The sequence below is a fragment of the Jaminaea rosea genome (assembly GCF_003144245.1).
Source record: "Jaminaea rosea strain MCA 5214 unplaced genomic scaffold BDZ90scaffold_19, whole genome shotgun sequence".
NCBI classification, from domain to species: Eukaryota; Fungi; Basidiomycota; class Exobasidiomycetes; order Microstromatales; genus Jaminaea; species Jaminaea rosea.
The window spans coordinates 1-14,610 of record NW_020289993.1 but is presented as its reverse complement, the minus strand read 5'-3'; the positions used below and the strand labels follow the sequence as shown (position 1 = coordinate 14,610).

Here is a 14,610-nt window from a genome sequence, read left to right as displayed (position 1 = left end):
ACCTCGCACGGACGCACGCCGAGCACAACAGATGCTTCTCCTCTTCTTCTCCCTCCTAATCATCGCCGTCCTAGCAGCAATCGCATCGCGCCAGACCAAGATGGCCACGGCAACATCGCTCCTCAAGTCACTCATCGTGCCTCCTGCTTCAGGACAAGCTCCCACGGCCACCCTCATCTTCGCTCACGGGCTAGGCGACTCTGGTGCCGGTTGGCTGGACGTGGCTCAGCTCCTCTCACGTCGCCCTGCGCTTCGTCATGTCCGCTTCGTATTGCCCAACGCGCCCGTTCAGCCTGTCACGCTTAACATGGGGATGAGCATGCCCAGCTGGTTCGATATCCATTCACTGGACGACTTCGAGGAGCACGAGGACGAGGCAGGGTTGAAGAAGAGCGCAGCTGCGATTGGGGCGTTGGTCAAGGCTGAGGTGGATGGGACGGCAGAGGGCTTGAATGGGAGGGGCGTACCCGTGGAGAGGGTTGTGGTGGGGGGTTTTAGTCAGGTGAGCGAGCGGCGGCGACAGGGCGTGTTGCAGAGTGCGGCGGGAGAGGCGTGGCAGGGCGCAGCACGAGAGATCGCATTGCGGTCTTCGCCTCCTGGTCACATTGTTGGCATTGGCGTAGATTTGATACACCTGCCGCGGCTAGCAAAGCTGCTGGCGCGGCGTCCTGGCGGCGAGAAGCGTGTGCACCACTTCGGCAGGCGCATCCTCTGCCGTAGTGAGCAGGATGAGCTGCGCGACATCAGCAACGCCGAGACTGCTCGCCTCCACACCTGGCTAGCGGTACGATGGGCGGCGAAAGAGGCAGCATACAAGGCGCTGTATCCGCATCTGCGTGTGCGGTGGTCAGACTTGCACGTCGACAAGGCGCGAGGCGTTAAGCCAGCGATGCGATTCTCCTCGGAGAGCGAGGTTCCTGTCGCCGCTCGCCCAGGACTAAACCTCAGTGTCAGCCACGACGGCGAGTACGTGGTAGCATTCGTCATTGCGACGCGGGGCGAGGCGAACGACGCGGGCGACGCGGGCGACGCGGGCGAGGCAGGATAGAGCGCGAAGCAGCCATACCATCACACACGACACGCGCGCTCACCTCCTCGCCCTCCGCGACACGCACGCACGCAGGGTGGCGCCATCTCCTACCTATACGGCCTGACTGCCTCCCCTTCACCGGCAGGGATCATTGGCCTCTCCACCTGGCTTCCACTCCACCGCAAGCTGCCACAACTCGTCAGCACGACCGCAAAGGACATCCCTGTCTTCCACGGGCATGGCTCTCGCGATCCCATCGTGCACTACAAGTACGGGCAGCGCAGTGTCGAGTATCTACGCGGCGAGGCGGGCGTGGGGATGGGAGAGCAGAGGAGCGCCTCCGGGGGCGGTAAGATGAGGGGTGTGCGATTCGAGACGTACAAGGGGATGCCTCACTCTGCTTGCCCGGAGGAGATTGAGCATGTGGGTCAGTGGTTGGAGAGGGTCGTGCCTGAGTGAGTCGGCGCGGCGCGTGTTAAGGCGAGGCGAGCATAGCATTAGCATCAGCGAGTAGCGCGGGGCAGCACTGGACATCTCTTTCCGCCGCCTCTTCGACCTCTTCCCATTCCCCGCGCGTCCCCTCTTGCTCTTGGCGGCTTGGCGCATTGAACCCCGAGATAGACGATAGAGAAGCGCGGCGGCGACTTTGCTTGCCATCTTCTAATTTCATTCCATTAGCGCTCGGCGCCAACCACTCTCTTGGCCCTGCAATGTCCGCCCATCTTTCTTGAGCACTCTTGGCCGTGCGATGACAACTCTTCTCGAGCACTCTTGGCTCTGCGGTGACAACCCTTCTTGACTGGTGTGGGCGGTGAACACGCTTGTTGCCAACCACTCTTGGCCCTGCGGCGGCGACCACTTGCCGTGCGGCGTCACGCGGCCTGACAGGCAGCGATGACGATGAGCGCAGCAAGGTACGGACGAGTGGAAGTGAGATGAGCGCCCACCACTCGTACTGCACACCAGACTACACGGTGCATGTGGTTGCTGCGTCGCCCGTGCCCGATGATCTTCTGTCGCGTTTCCGTCCCGCGATCTCGTTGGGTCAGGCCCGGCTTCCTCGCCCCCTCACACACGCTCGCCCGACCCCTCTCTACGGGTGGGACGTGCCGATGAGCCGCCTGACCGTCTAGCTGCTGTGATGCCGTCTCGCCGTGCCGCCTCGCCTCGCCGCGCCGCGCCGCGCCGCGCCGTGCTGCTGCTACCTGCCTGCAGCCAGGCCAGTGAAATTCTACGAGCGGCAGGCTGCATTGTGCGTCGAAGGGGGCAAGGCTGGCGGGACTCGGGCTGCCAAGCCTCGGCGGGCTTAGACGAGCGCGTCGCACCGTCGCACCCTACAGTCGTCTCGTGCTGCGTCGTCGGAAACCCCTCACCCACAGCCCGCGCGGACGGCGAGTGTCGCGCCCCCCCTCGACGAGGTCAACGTCCAACAGCCAGCCCAGTCAGCCACTCAACGTCGTGACCCTCGATGAGCGCAACGCCGGCTGGGCCAACAACCCCTTTTCTTTGTTCCTTTTCATCATTACCAGTGCCATCCGCGAATCCACCACAAACTACCCCAAGGCAGCAGTCGTAATCACTCCAATTGCACTCACGCCCAACGCCCGCCACTCGACGCCGCCATGCTTTCATCCGCGCACTCGTATGCGCACAATGCTGAGCCAGGACCAGGACCCAAGAGTAGAGCAGCAGCAGCAGAGGCGCAGGCGGCCGCCACTACCACATCGCCGCGGCGTATGGGCGGACGCAGCAGCAGATCGAGGAGAGGGGCCACGCTGGCAAAGGCAGGACTGGTAGCGGCCGCTGCGCTAGTAAACGGCGTGGCGGCAGGGCCGCGTAATAATGTGACTTCGTTGGCGGGGACGTGGAGCACGGGGAGCGGGGCGGTCAATACGGGTTTGGTGAGTCCGAGCGAGCGGAGAGTTGGCTGCGTGAGTCGTATGCTGACCCCGCCCGCAATTCTCACGCCAGGGCTTCTACAATCCCGGAAATACGACGTTCAACGCACCAACAAACGCAGGCCAGTCCTACTCGTTCACAGACGACGGCAAGTGGGAGCAGGCCCTCTACCTCTACGAGAGCAATCCAGGCAACCCGGGCTGCGTACAGGCTCAGCTCATCTGGCAGCATGGTGCGTACGCGTGAGAGAGCAGAGTGCGTTGATATCCTGGCTGACTCTCGCCCTCCTGCCCCTCGCCCCCCACGCCCAGGCACATACACGATAGCGGCAAACAACTCGATCATCCTCAAGCCCTACCCCGGTGACGGCCAGCAACAGATCTCCTCACGCTGTGCGCAGACCTCCAACGTGGTTACGTCGTACAACCAGCAGGAGCTCATGCAGGTGCGTGCGCCAGTCCCCACTCGATGATCCTCCTCTTGTCGCGCCTTGCTCACACACACACCTCTTTCGCGCTCGCACGCACGTACACAGGGCTGGGAAATCCACCTCGCAATGCACTACGGTGTCCCCTCGTACTACCTCCAGCTCTACGAATTCGACGGCACCCCCAAGCCAATCATGTGGCAACGATACAACCCACCGTCGATGTTGCCTACGCAGCAGCTTCACTTGGAGATTATCGGTCAGACGGCGGATTGAGGGACGCAAGCAGGACGGACATGATGCACACTCGCTCGCACACACTCACACTCACACACTCACGCATACGGACAACTACCCCCTTTTTCGCGCCCCCCTCCCCCCCTGTTCATACAAAGCCACGCCGCTCTGGATCTCGCCCTCCCCTGCCCTACCCCGCCCCGCCCTCGTGCGGGCTTACGAATGGAATCGGATATCGTTCTGCGTTTAGCGTTCTGCGTGCAGCGTGCAGCGTGGCAGCGATGGGCGTAAAGAGGCGGCAAAGAGTCGACGAGGGTGCGCTGCTGCTTGGGGAGTCCAATCACCTGACGCCGTGAGACACTACTCTATCCTCCCCCATCCCAGGCAGAGTGCCTCACACTGGGTTGCCGTTCGCCTCGCCTTGAGCCACCCCTCGGCCCTATCACTGAGCGCGTGACGTGGGTAACGCTAACGGCTTCGCTCTGCCGAGTCGTATGCAGACCAGATCAGCCAAGAAGGGACGAGAGCGTGAGTGCGAGGACGTGGTATGCATGATTCTCGTGCTCGTACCACGAGTCTCGACGAGGTAGAGGGAGAATGAAGCGCAACGCCTACATTGCAAGCTACGAAGACATTGAGGCAGAAGAACAAGAATGAGAGTGCGAAGAGTGGGAAAGGGTCTGTCATCGTTGGTTCACCGCTCGTGGGACCGAGCGGCTATCCACCCATTGCCGCGAGGAGGCCATGACAGCGTCTTGCTCGAGTGTAGCGTTGACGACGGAGAGGGCATAGGTTGTAAGGAGAGGGGGAAGGGGGGGAAGGGGGAGCGCAGCCTTCACCTCGTCCACTTGTCGTGTTGCTCCGTAAGCTTCCTGTTGATGATGTTCCCTAGGGCTGCCCTGGTCGGGATGACCGCCTCGTCTCCGCGACCCACCCTCGCCAGCCGCTTCTTCTTTAGTCGCAGGCGCGTGATGCAATTTCTAGCCAGTGAATCAATGTAGGCTTTCCTAGTCATCCTCGAGTAGTGAGACTTGTTGAGCGAGCTCCCCTTTCGGCGCCTGATGCGACTTCGCTCCTGTGGCTTGAGCAGCTTGCTCAGCTCTACCTTCAGCGGATAGTCGCCGAAGGCCCAGCGTGCAAAGATGCGAGCGAGGGAGTGCGACCTGAGGTTTGTGTGCGCAGAATCCTTGGCCAGCGCACTCTCCTCGTAGAAGCTGGAGGTTATCGTCGACAGTTGGTAGTGGAGCTCCGGGATTGAGAAGGCCTGCAGCAGTATGCTGACCATTCTTGAGCGACTGTCTTGCCGACGTAGGCGCTTGCGCAGCATGTCGAGCTCGGCGTGTGTCTTCCCCGTCGGCACCTTGAACCTGAGAGCCGGCATGCTTGGAGTGAAGGAGCGATGGAGGTAATGGAGCAGAGAGGAGTGCGGTCCCAATGCCTCCAAGGTGGCGTAGAGATCCTCGGCAGGAAAGCTCTCAGCCTGCTCAAGGATCCAGTCGATCACCTCTCGCATTGCAGAGGGGCGCTCTCCCTGTGACAAAAGGTCGGCAAGGCGGCTCTGCCGTACCAGAACTGGCTGGTAAGCTCAAAAATGGCGGATCAGGTCGAGCAGGATGCGGAGATTGAGGCAGGGCCGTCACGCTTGCTCGATGCGGATAAGAGCGGCGCTGGGGAGAGGATGTTGAGAATGCCAGCATGACGATGAGGAGGGAAGTTGTGACCAGGGCGGGGACGATGGGAGCGAAGGGGGCGAGCGTGGTCCAGGTCCGCACTTACACAATGTGCAAGAAGTAGCACCGCTAGCACCAGCAGCAGCGAGCGCCGCGGACAGCAACAACCGCAGCCGCCGCGCTCAAGACGCTGCAGAGCGCGAGTGACGCGCGAGGGAGGAGGACAACGGCCAGTCGAGATGGCAAGCAGTTCGATAAGAGTACGGATGAGGTATCGAGGGTGTCTCTCCGCCTCAGTCAGCGTCTTCAGGTCGTGTGCATGTATGCTCCTCCCCGACAACCCTTCATGCCCTCTCCGTCGTCTACGCTACCAGTCAAGTCGACGCTGCCGTGGCCTCCTCACAGGGAGAGCCGGACTGAGCTACCGACTCGCTCGCGTGGCCTGCCTAAGACAAGCTCTAATTCCCGTGGGGCACCCGGCCAGTGTCATGCAGCCTCATTGGAACTCCAATCAACTCCGCTCCGCGCGGCGCTCCTCTTCCGTTTTGACACTGCTGCAGTGCCTCGACTGGCCCCAGCGCGGCGCGACGTCATGCCTTGGCGCAGGGAATCCTTCGCAGGCAGCACCTTCCGAAAAAAACGCGTCTACGGCCCCCAAAACGCTACAACTTTGACAAAATATTACGGCGTCCAGAGGACACCAATCGGAGCTACTGTGGACGGGAATCGAACCCGTGGCCTTTGCTTACGTAAGGTGGAAGGCAAAGAGGTTACCATTACCCCACCACAGTGCTTTGAAGGAAGGCAGAGAGACTAAAGCGCCGCAGGCCTCGATGGAGGCGGTTCGCTAAAATTTACCGTATACAATGTGTCAAACGCCCGATCTCTCGTCGTTCTGACCTACTTCCTTGACTCTGCGAACGTCGCAACGCTTCAGGTTCCTCAAAGGATGGTATTGAGGCCAAGGGGGCGAGCTTGGAAGGGACGTAGGCGTGCCGCGCACCGTCCACTTCGCGCCGCAGTCTCCGGCCGAATAGACGTCCTGCAGTCAACGAACTTTGTTCCTGACCTTCTCTCGAATCTGAGCAATCGACCGAAGGTCGTCTGGACGAGCAAGAGACGTGGTGCGGACTAAGTGGTCACGGGCAAATGCGACAATTAGGAGCGACGCGTTGGTTCAGCATCGCGCAGCCGGTCGTGGACCCGAGCTCGGACCGTCCTCGCTCAGTCGCCTCGTCAGCGCTGTCACCTATTTGGAAGCACTGTGGTGCTCGCCGTGGTCCAATCATATGATCCTCGCATTGATATACAGCCTCTGTAACTCGCCCCCGCTTGCCGCCGCGAGTGCCGCAGCACGATGTGTTCCAGTCCCAGACGCGGAGCAGACGGGGGAAGGTCGAGCTGCAGTCGATGCGTGCTCGTCGATGGAGTGCTTCAACAGCGGATCATGCAACGTGTTGCCGCCAGCAGGCTTCCCCACCGCACCGCTAACGGCTATTCTCCCGTAGGTTTTCGCGAAGAGGTCACTGATGGCCCACTGAACGGTAATGCAGTCGTCTCGATGCTCTACAAGGCTGCGCCCACTCAAGCTGGGCACGAGAAAGAGAGGCTACCTTCTTCGTCGGTATCATTCGCAACTCGCAGGTCATGGACATCAGCGGTGCGCGCGCGTCATCGTACTCAATCGTCAAGCGCAGGCACGCCTCGAGGCTCCATTGCAATGCGGCTCACGGAAGGCGGGCGGCAAGAGCCACGTGGCATTCCGCGTCGTGCTTGCTTGCTCAGCGGGGCGGGAGGGGAGGGACGAGGCAGGCCAGTCCGACGGACTCGAGTGTCGATTGGACTTGACGCTTTGACTTTTTGACCAATTGGATTTTGTCACCTCACGCTACTCGTCATCAACCACCATTGCTATCACGACGACGACGACGGCGCGACTCAGCTCCGTCTTGGCTCGCACAGCGCGCGGTGTATACGTATCCGCATCCATGACGCCGTCCATCAGCGCAGCCATGACTTCTCCATCAGCACCAGCATCCGACGCGGGCCCAAGCACCACTCCGCGTCCGCGTCGTCCTTCTCACTCCACGCCCCTCCCTCCTCTTCTTCCCATCTCCTCCTTTCCCACCCCTGCACCCCCACCCCACGCCAAACCCTCCGGCTACACCTTCTACCACACCACGCTCGGCTCCCCGCGCCACATCGTCGCACCCATGGTGGCGGCCTCCGAGCTTCCCTGGCGCAAACTCTCGCGTAGGATAGGCGGGGCAGACCTATGTTACTCGCCCATGATCAGCTCGAGCTCCTTTGTGAACAGCCTCAGGGCAAAGGGCAAGAGCGCACAGAGGAGCGTCCTGAATTGGTGCGTGCAGCGCGGGTGCAGCCTTGACGCAACTCTGCCCCGCTGTATGCTAATCCCCTCCCCCGCCGTGCGCACGACAGGTTCAACACCGCCACCCGTGAAGAGGGCCACGGTCAAGACTCGAAGCTGATCATCCAACTCGCAGGTAACGACCCCACCGTGCTGCTGGAGGCGGCCACGCACCTTCAGTCTCACTGCCTGGGCATCGACCTCAATCTAGGCTGTCCACAACATATAGCCAAACGCGGTCACTACGGCTCCTTTCTCCAAGAAGACTGGCCCTTAATCCACTCGCTCATCTCCACACTCCACACCAACCTCACCGTACCCGTAACGGCGAAGATGCGTGTATTCCCCAGTGTTGAGCACACGATCGCTTATGCGCGCATGTTGGAGCATGCGGGGGCGCAGATCATTACCGTGCATGGGCGCACTCGCGAGCAAAAGGGACACAAGACGGGACTGGCGGATTGGGAGATGATTCGAGCCGTCAAGTCTGCTGTCAGCGTGCCGGTGTTCGCGAATGGGAATGTACTGTACCGCGAGGACGTCGAGGCATGCCTCTCCGCAACGGGGGCGGACGGCGTAATGTCAGCCGAGGGCAATCTGTACAATCCCCTCATCTTTGCAGGGGAACAACTCCTCTCCTCCCTCCCCACCTCCCTCCTACCCTATCGAGACTCCGACGCCTCCCCCGAAGCAGCCTGGCGGTCCTTCCCCTACATCCCGGCCCTCGCCCACGAGTACCTAGACGAGGTGGCAGCCTGTCGTAAACGGGTCGACCATAGTGCCGTCAAGGGGCATATGTTCAAGATTTGTAGGCCGGCCTTGGAGAGGCATAAGGAGTTGAGGGGCGTGCTGGGGAAGGCGCAATTGCGTTACGTCGACGCTGAGGAGCGAGAGGAGGAAGCGGGACAGGGGCAGGGGGAGGCAGTCGTGCGAGAGTATAGGGAGGCAGTTAGCGCCCTGGATGAGAAGTTGACGGTAAGTCCCTCCCCGCGCGCGCGCCACCCCACCTCATCTCACCTTCCCTTTCCCTTCCTCGCTCGCTCCCAGGCGGACAAACAGGACCCGCTCTACCTTCAACCACCAAAGGACTGGGGCTCCTCCTCCCTCTCCGCGTCGGTTACGGAGGAGAAGTACGTCCCGCATTGGCTTGCTCAACCCTACTTCAGGCCGGCGTTGCCCTTGCCTGAGGAGAAGACCAAGGGAGAGAAGAAGGGGGAGGTGGAGAAAGTGGGGGTAGATACGCGAGACGTGCAGGGGAGGGGGGAGAAGAGGGTCGTCGACCTCGAGGAGGCAAATGGCGGAGAAGCCAACGAGAAGGGCAATGCCGAGGACGGTCACAAGAAGGTCCGTCTCTCCGAGCCTACCACTGCCGCACAGAACCCTATACTAGAAGTTTGAGGCTCATACGTCCTCCCTCATCCCGTCACCACGCCACCCTACGCAACGCACCGTACCGCGCGCGCAGCTACAGCTCTTACTCGAGGAGGCGCAGCAATTCAAGCTCGCAGCGAATACCGCATTCGAAAGGGGAGACTACGAGGCGGCTATCAGCGAGTATAGGGACGCACTGGCCAGTCTGCCGCCGCGCGAGCCCATGAGCGAGACAGAAACGCAGCAAGAGAACGAGGCGGAGCGAAGGAACGCCACGCCTGCGCAAGCATCAGCGTCCGTATCCGCATCCGCAAACTCATGCCTCCCTTCATCCTCGCAGCTTCGCGAGCTCACCCCGCTCGAGCAACAAGAGGAAGAACGCCTCGCAGCCCTCACTCCCTCGCAACGTCTCGTAGAGGAGGAGCGCGCTCGGTCAGAACGCGAGGTCCACTCGTTGCGCACCACGCTGTGGAGCAACTTGGCCGCGTGCGAGCTCAAGGCGCGAAGATGGGAGAGGGCCAAAGAGGCGTGTGATGAGGGTGAGTGTCGCGTGTGCGTGCGCCAGGTCCTGGAGGATTAGGGAAGCTGACCAAGAGAGTACGCATCGCATCGCACCGCACCACACCGCGCAGCCCTGACTCTGGAGCCGCTCCACTTGAAATCGCTCCATCGTCGCGCGACGGCCTGCGAGGAGGTGGGCAGCTACTCATCCCTCTGCACCGCCTGCGAGGACCTCACAGCCCTCCTCAAACATCCAGGCGTGCCACCGACTTTTCGTCCCACCCTACGCTCAACCCTCGCGCGCGTGGAGAAGAAGAAGGCGACCGCCGGAGAGAAGGAGCGGGATGAGATGTTGGGGAAACTCAAGGGGCTGGGGGATAAAGTGCTCGGTGGGCTTTTCGGGTTGAGTACGGATAATTTCAAGTTTGAAAAGAATGAGGATGGGGGCTATGGGGTGCAGTTTAGACGATAGAGGGGGGCGTGCGGCGAGGAGTTTGGGCGAAAGAGATGGGATTGGATGCGTGCCGATGGTACATCAAGATGACATAGAGGAATGACGCACGAAGCACGGAGCACGAAGCACGATCCATTGCCCGCCGAGCAAGCCACCAACCAACCGATGCGCGCGCGAGTGACAATCTCCAGCATCACGCCAGCAACACGCCAGCAACGCGGAACCTCGCATCGTCGACGATGGCGCGGCGTGCGTGCCAATTTCTAAGCCCAGTAACCCAGGAGAGACTGTGTAGCGCAAGAGGAAAGGCGGGGTGGTCAGCTCGATCATTCTCACGTCTCACGCCACGCCCCGCGCAAACTCACCATAATGAACAACCCAGCCGTAAAGCTTCCCAGCCCCGCCGCGATTCTGCCCCACCCGCAGGTGAGCATCTCCCTGCTCTCCAACCAGTCCTTTGGCAAAATCTGCGTCAGACTGCTGTACAGCAGGATACCGGCCGAGACGCTGTCCAGAACACCGATGGTGAGGAGCGTATCGCGATCGTTGCCATTGAAGGACTTGCGGACCCCGATTCCGATGGCGATACCAAAGGACGTGCTAAGGATGAAGACGCTGTGCAGCACGATCTTGAGCATTCGGTGAGAGACCTCGGCGTGGGCTCGCTCTAGCACAAAGGCGATACGGCTGGCGAGACCGAGGGCTTCGCAGAATTGGTGGAATGTAATGGCGATCAAGAGGGGGACCCAGCCTTCACCCGAGGAGGCACCGAGTGTGACACCGATGATGATCGAGTGGAAGACGATTCCGGCCTCGAGGGAGACGATGCTCCATTTGTTGAGTCGGAATTCTTCCCGGTCCAGTTGCTCACTCGCGTCATCCCTCGAGAGAGCCTCCTCGCGATGGCCGAGCTTCTCATCGTCCTCCGAACCCGTCCCCGCGCCACCTTGCGGCCCACTACGGGCAAGCAAGGTCTGACGCGCCTGCATCACCCGCTGGCGCACGCTGCGCAGCGCGATGAAGTCGAGGAGGAAGCACACGTACACGGCAGCCATGGCGATTGCGGCCGAGGCTGCCTCGTACTTGAGTTCACCGACGCAAGAGTTGGAGAACCAGACGAACGAGTGGAACAGGAGGTGGATGAACGCCGTGCTCAGTAGGATGCCGGAGCCGAAGTGCTTGAGGATGAAGCGCAACTCCTTGCCTGCGATGGACAGGCCGCTCGAGGCTGAGCTACCCGCGCTACGGCCGCGCATCTTGTAGATGACATTGGCTGCGTGAGGGATAGCGCAGCCGAGGGCCGAGGCGATGAGGAGGACAAAGAGGGCCCCCACGTGCAGGGGGACAGAGTAGTCTCGCAGGGGGGCAAGACCGCACCCGAACTCTTCGGAGGGACCGTGTGAGTGTCCAGCGTGGGAGTGACCTTCGTGCGAATGGCCGTGCGAATGGCCGTGCGAGTGGCCCGCGTGGGAGTGGCCATGTTCCTCCTCTTCTTCCTCCTCCTCTTCGGAGTGCGAGTGACCCTCGTGCGAATGGTCGTGCCCCTCTTCGCCCTCGCAGTGCCAATGGTCTCCGTGCTGGTGGCAGACCTGCCCCACAGGGGAGGGGGCAACGGATGCAGCGGCGGCTACGGAGCTAGCGGGGGATGCGGCGGCCGAGGCGACGCTGGCGGGGGCGGCAGCTACGCTCGAGGCCGGGGCTGCGGCGGCGCCTGTCGCGGCGATCTCGCAGACCCAGTTGCCCGCCTGGAGGACGCAAGCGCCTCGTCCCGTAGGGGAGGGGCTGGCCTGCCGGGCAGCCAGGCGTGCGGGCCCGCTGGAGGCGAGGACGCAGCTGGAGGCCGAGGCGAGGGCGACGAGGAGGAGGGAAGGGGTGAGCGTGAGCCTCATGGCTGGCGCGGCTTGATGGGCGAGGGTTGGGGCGGGGGGGAGGGGGGTACGTTGAAAGGTCGAGATCGGTCGGAGATTTTGTACCCTCCTTTTGAAGGCTCGCAACGACGCGCCTCGCTGCGCTCCTCTCCTCTCTCTCGAAATTTCGCTCCTCGCTCGCTCACTCACTCAGTCCCCTCAATGGACGCACCCCTCGCTGGTAGCCCCTCGTTCGCTCGCAAGCGCAAGGCACCAATTCACCTCAAGGTTGGTAATCCCTGCTCGCGTCGCGAGAACCCTCTGGTCACGGACGCGGGCTTCTTGGCAAAGAAAGAAACCATTCCATCTCGGGGTCCACGCCGCGTGAGAGGTCCGCAGTTTCGGGAAGCTTGCGCACGAAACCGCTGCGCTGTCTTGCGCGAATGCAACGATCGCAAATCTAGCACAGAGGCTTCTGTCGCGCCGCGTCTTGGCGGTCGGTACCCTCGCAACCACGAAGGGGTAGTGCGTTGCATGCGGCGCCAAGCCATCGACCCGCCCGCGCGCACTATGGCGAGGGGTTCCTTCCTTCACTAGACTGGTTCCACGTGGCCTGAGGGGTGCTGAAATAGCAAAGACGTGCTAGCATCATCGACCACGCCATGGTTGCTCCGGAGTCCTGATTGGGAAGAACTCCCGTTGCGTTTGCATCTTGACAGGAGGTCGATTCGCACGGCTCGTTTGATGCGATGCCAGGAACCACGCGCAGGCCCACGACACGACACGACGCTAAATCTCACGTTTGGGCCCCTCGCAAGCCTCGAATAGCAATGCACAAACGGCGCTAGAGCCGCGCCGCGCGCTAGAAGTGCCAAGAACTCGGGATTCGCCCAACTTTTCGCGGGCCCTCTGTTCGATGAGAACTGCGACAATGTCGCGATCTCGCGCGCCAAGACATGCGGGGCAAACAAGCGCTTATCTGGTCACAAATCGTGTCGTCGAGAGACCGGAAAGGTGTCGCAGGATTAGGAATAGCAATGCCCGAGCGTGAAGCGCGTCGAGAAGATGATGGAGCAGGGGACCTGCGCGGTGTGCGCGACGACTTCTTCGTTGCCCATGCTCCTTCTCGTCGGACGTGGGCCGGACATGGGCCGGACGTGAGCCGGACATGCGTATATGAAGGAGCGCGGCGATTGCTCGATCAGATTCCACCCACATCACCTCGTCCACCCCTTCACTACCCTACGCTCTGCCCACCATGCTCGTCCTGCCCTACGCCCTCGCCGCCTTTGGCCTCTCTGCCGCAGCCAACGCCCGCCCTGCCTGGCTCGCTGCCCGCGACTCTGCCCTCGAGACGCCGTCCGTCGACCCTTTCCTCGTCGTCCGCACCGACAATGCCAGCGGTAACGACGGACTCATCTCCAAGTTCGACAAGAGCATCGCCGCCGACTTCCCCATCCACTCGTCGTGCAACGCCAGCAACAAGATGCAGATCGAGCGCGGACTCTTTGACCTGAAGCGCATGCTGCGCGCTTCCATCGACCACCTTCTCCTCTACGGTAATAAGAGCGAGCTCTTTGTGACCTACTTTGGCAAGGAGGCCAACACCGCCACGCCGCTCGGCGTCTACGAGCGCATCCTCAGCGTGAGTTGTACGGGCGCACGTCTCTTCTGATCGAGCGCCTCACTGACTTGAGTCTCCACCGTCACGCTCCACAGGGCGACAAGTCCCACAACCTCATCCGCTGCGATGACCCTGACCACAACTGCAAGATCGACGGCTACGCAGGCCACTGGCGCGGCAACAACGCTACTGGCGAGACGGTCATCTGCGACCTCTCGTACCAGACGCGTCTGGGCATCGAGAAGTTCTGCTCCGGCGGCTTCGAGATGGCCACGGGCAAGCTCAACACCTTCTGGGCCACGGACCTTCTGCACCGCGCCCTCCACCTCCCCTCGCTGACCGACGGACAAGTGGTGCACGAGGCCGACGGGCTCTACGAATCCATCGAGCTCGCCAAGTCGGACGTCGAGTCGAGCGTTCTCAACCAGGCCTCGCTTCAGGCATTCGCCTACGAGGTCTTCGCGCGCACCAACATCGTGCCCGGTGGATGCCGTGGTACGCCCGTGCCCAAGCCCGCCGCCGAGGGGCACGGAGCCACGCCTGCAAAGGACGCCAAGCCCGCGCATGACGACAAGCACGACGACAAGCATGCCGGACACGACCACGCGCACGACCACGCGCACGACCACGCGCACGAGGACAAGCATGATCACGCACACGACGACGCCCACGGAGCACACGCCGGTCACGACCACGACCACGACCACGACCACGCTGGCCACGATCACAGCCACGAGAGCGCCCCCGCCTCGGCGTCGGCGCCCGCTGCTGCCGCCCCTTCTGCCGCCAAGGACTGCCACACGCACGCCGATGGCACCACCCACTGTGTTTGAGCGAGCGAGGAGATAGCGTTGAGATGGTGACCGGAGAGGGGAGGAACTGAGTTGGAGATAGAGGCGAGGAGGGTAATTGGTCGTATTTGTGTCACGCGTTGTCACTTTGTCATTTCATAGAGTCTTCCATGCGCGTCGACGCTCGCGAGATAGGCGCTTGAGCAGAATACGATGACCGCATTGCAAGGAGAACCAAGCGTGCACCATCTGATCCGTGAGTGGTCGAGCAGCCTCTGACCGCGCCTTTGATCGAGACTTTGACAGGTGCCATCATACGAATGGCGTGTGCACGTGTCTCTCGTATTCTTTGGGAGCAGAACGAGCTGCACACTGATTGCAACGAAAA

The 14,610-nt window shown here is 61.7% G+C and overlaps 8 protein-coding genes and 1 non-coding gene across 9 annotated transcripts; 6 read left to right on the top strand and 3 right to left on the bottom strand.

Annotated features, from left to right (window-relative positions):
- The first annotated feature begins 52 nt into the window (after nucleotides 1-52).
- Nucleotides 53-1,743, top strand: BDZ90DRAFT_244389 (Phospholipase/carboxylesterase). The gene is made up of 2 exons (XM_025507463.1): nucleotides 53-502; nucleotides 1,124-1,743. The coding sequence occupies exons 1-2, from the start codon at nucleotides 101-103 to the stop codon at nucleotides 1,487-1,489; spliced, it is 768 nt and encodes a 255-aa protein (XP_025359128.1). The 5' UTR covers nucleotides 53-100; the 3' UTR covers nucleotides 1,490-1,743.
- An 843-nt stretch (nucleotides 1,744-2,586) lies between these two features.
- On the top strand, nucleotides 2,587-3,826 carry BDZ90DRAFT_234801 (hypothetical protein). The gene is made up of 4 exons (XM_025507151.1): nucleotides 2,587-2,931; nucleotides 3,002-3,161; nucleotides 3,241-3,374; nucleotides 3,465-3,826. Exons 1-4 carry the CDS (start codon nucleotides 2,653-2,655, stop codon nucleotides 3,630-3,632), a joined length of 741 nt encoding a protein of 246 aa, XP_025359127.1. The 5' UTR covers nucleotides 2,587-2,652; the 3' UTR covers nucleotides 3,633-3,826.
- Nucleotides 3,827-4,166: 340 nt separating this feature from the next.
- On the bottom strand, nucleotides 4,167-5,436 carry BDZ90DRAFT_234800 (hypothetical protein). The gene has a single exon (XM_025507150.1). The coding sequence runs from the start codon at nucleotides 5,104-5,106 to the stop codon at nucleotides 4,429-4,431; it is 678 nt and encodes a 225-aa protein (XP_025359126.1). The 5' UTR covers nucleotides 5,107-5,436; the 3' UTR covers nucleotides 4,167-4,428.
- On the top strand, nucleotides 5,345-6,241 carry BDZ90DRAFT_98280 (hypothetical protein). Its single transcript, XM_025509990.1, has one exon. It carries the CDS (start codon nucleotides 5,583-5,585, stop codon nucleotides 6,078-6,080), a length of 498 nt encoding a protein of 165 aa, XP_025359125.1. The 5' UTR covers nucleotides 5,345-5,582; the 3' UTR covers nucleotides 6,081-6,241.
- On the bottom strand, nucleotides 5,975-6,054 carry BDZ90DRAFT_t46. Its single transcript has one exon. It is a non-coding gene; the product is annotated as a tRNA-Gly (tRNA).
- An 886-nt stretch (nucleotides 6,242-7,127) lies between the features above and the next one.
- Nucleotides 7,128-9,205, top strand: BDZ90DRAFT_244383 (Dus-domain-containing protein). Its single transcript, XM_025507462.1, has 3 exons — nucleotides 7,128-7,625; nucleotides 7,706-8,609; nucleotides 8,682-9,205. Exons 1-3 carry the CDS (start codon nucleotides 7,252-7,254, stop codon nucleotides 9,030-9,032), a joined length of 1,629 nt encoding a protein of 542 aa, XP_025359124.1. The 5' UTR covers nucleotides 7,128-7,251; the 3' UTR covers nucleotides 9,033-9,205.
- On the top strand, nucleotides 9,115-10,263 carry BDZ90DRAFT_268992 (hypothetical protein; the record flags this gene model as incomplete). The annotated part of the gene is made up of 3 exons (XM_025508728.1): nucleotides 9,115-9,303; nucleotides 9,346-9,544; nucleotides 9,638-10,263. Coding segments are annotated over 3 exons (729 nt in total), but the record flags the coding sequence as incomplete, so codon positions are not given.
- Nucleotides 10,264-10,292: 29 nt separating this feature from the next.
- BDZ90DRAFT_224690 (Zinc/iron permease) lies at nucleotides 10,293-11,315 on the bottom strand (the record flags this gene model as incomplete). Its single annotated transcript, XM_025504629.1, has 2 exons — nucleotides 10,293-11,164; nucleotides 11,207-11,315. Coding segments are annotated over 2 exons (981 nt in total), but the record flags the coding sequence as incomplete, so codon positions are not given.
- Nucleotides 11,316-12,712: 1,397 nt separating this feature from the next.
- Nucleotides 12,713-14,315, top strand: BDZ90DRAFT_98208 (zincin). Its single transcript, XM_025509989.1, has 2 exons — nucleotides 12,713-13,452; nucleotides 13,527-14,315. Exons 1-2 carry the CDS (start codon nucleotides 13,066-13,068, stop codon nucleotides 14,262-14,264), a joined length of 1,125 nt encoding a protein of 374 aa, XP_025359121.1. The 5' UTR covers nucleotides 12,713-13,065; the 3' UTR covers nucleotides 14,265-14,315.
- Nucleotides 14,316-14,610: the final 295 nt, after the last annotated feature.

Coding starts and splice junctions, on each gene's coding strand:
- BDZ90DRAFT_244383 (XM_025507462.1), top strand. CDS start 7,252: ATGACGCCGTCCATCAGCGCAGCCATGACTTCTCCATCAGCACCAGCA. Junction 7,626..7,705: donor CAGAGGAGCGTCCTGAATTG/GTGCGTGCAGCG, acceptor TGCGCACGACAG/GTTCAACACCGCCACCCGTG. Junction 8,610..8,681: donor CCCTGGATGAGAAGTTGACG/GTAAGTCCCTCC, acceptor GCTCGCTCCCAG/GCGGACAAACAGGACCCGCT.
- BDZ90DRAFT_244389 (XM_025507463.1), top strand. CDS start 101: ATGGCCACGGCAACATCGCTCCTCAAGTCACTCATCGTGCCTCCTGCT. Junction 503..1,123: donor TGGTGGGGGGTTTTAGTCAG/GTGAGCGAGCGG, acceptor GCACGCACGCAG/GGTGGCGCCATCTCCTACCT.
- BDZ90DRAFT_234800 (XM_025507150.1), bottom strand. CDS start 5,106: ATGCGAGAGGTGATCGACTGGATCCTTGAGCAGGCTGAGAGCTTTCCT.
- BDZ90DRAFT_98280 (XM_025509990.1), top strand. CDS start 5,583: ATGTATGCTCCTCCCCGACAACCCTTCATGCCCTCTCCGTCGTCTACG.
- BDZ90DRAFT_98208 (XM_025509989.1), top strand. CDS start 13,066: ATGCTCGTCCTGCCCTACGCCCTCGCCGCCTTTGGCCTCTCTGCCGCA. Junction 13,453..13,526: donor TCTACGAGCGCATCCTCAGC/GTGAGTTGTACG, acceptor CACGCTCCACAG/GGCGACAAGTCCCACAACCT.
- BDZ90DRAFT_234801 (XM_025507151.1), top strand. CDS start 2,653: ATGCTTTCATCCGCGCACTCGTATGCGCACAATGCTGAGCCAGGACCA. Junction 2,932..3,001: donor GGGCGGTCAATACGGGTTTG/GTGAGTCCGAGC, acceptor TTCTCACGCCAG/GGCTTCTACAATCCCGGAAA. Junction 3,162..3,240: donor TCAGCTCATCTGGCAGCATG/GTGCGTACGCGT, acceptor CCCCACGCCCAG/GCACATACACGATAGCGGCA.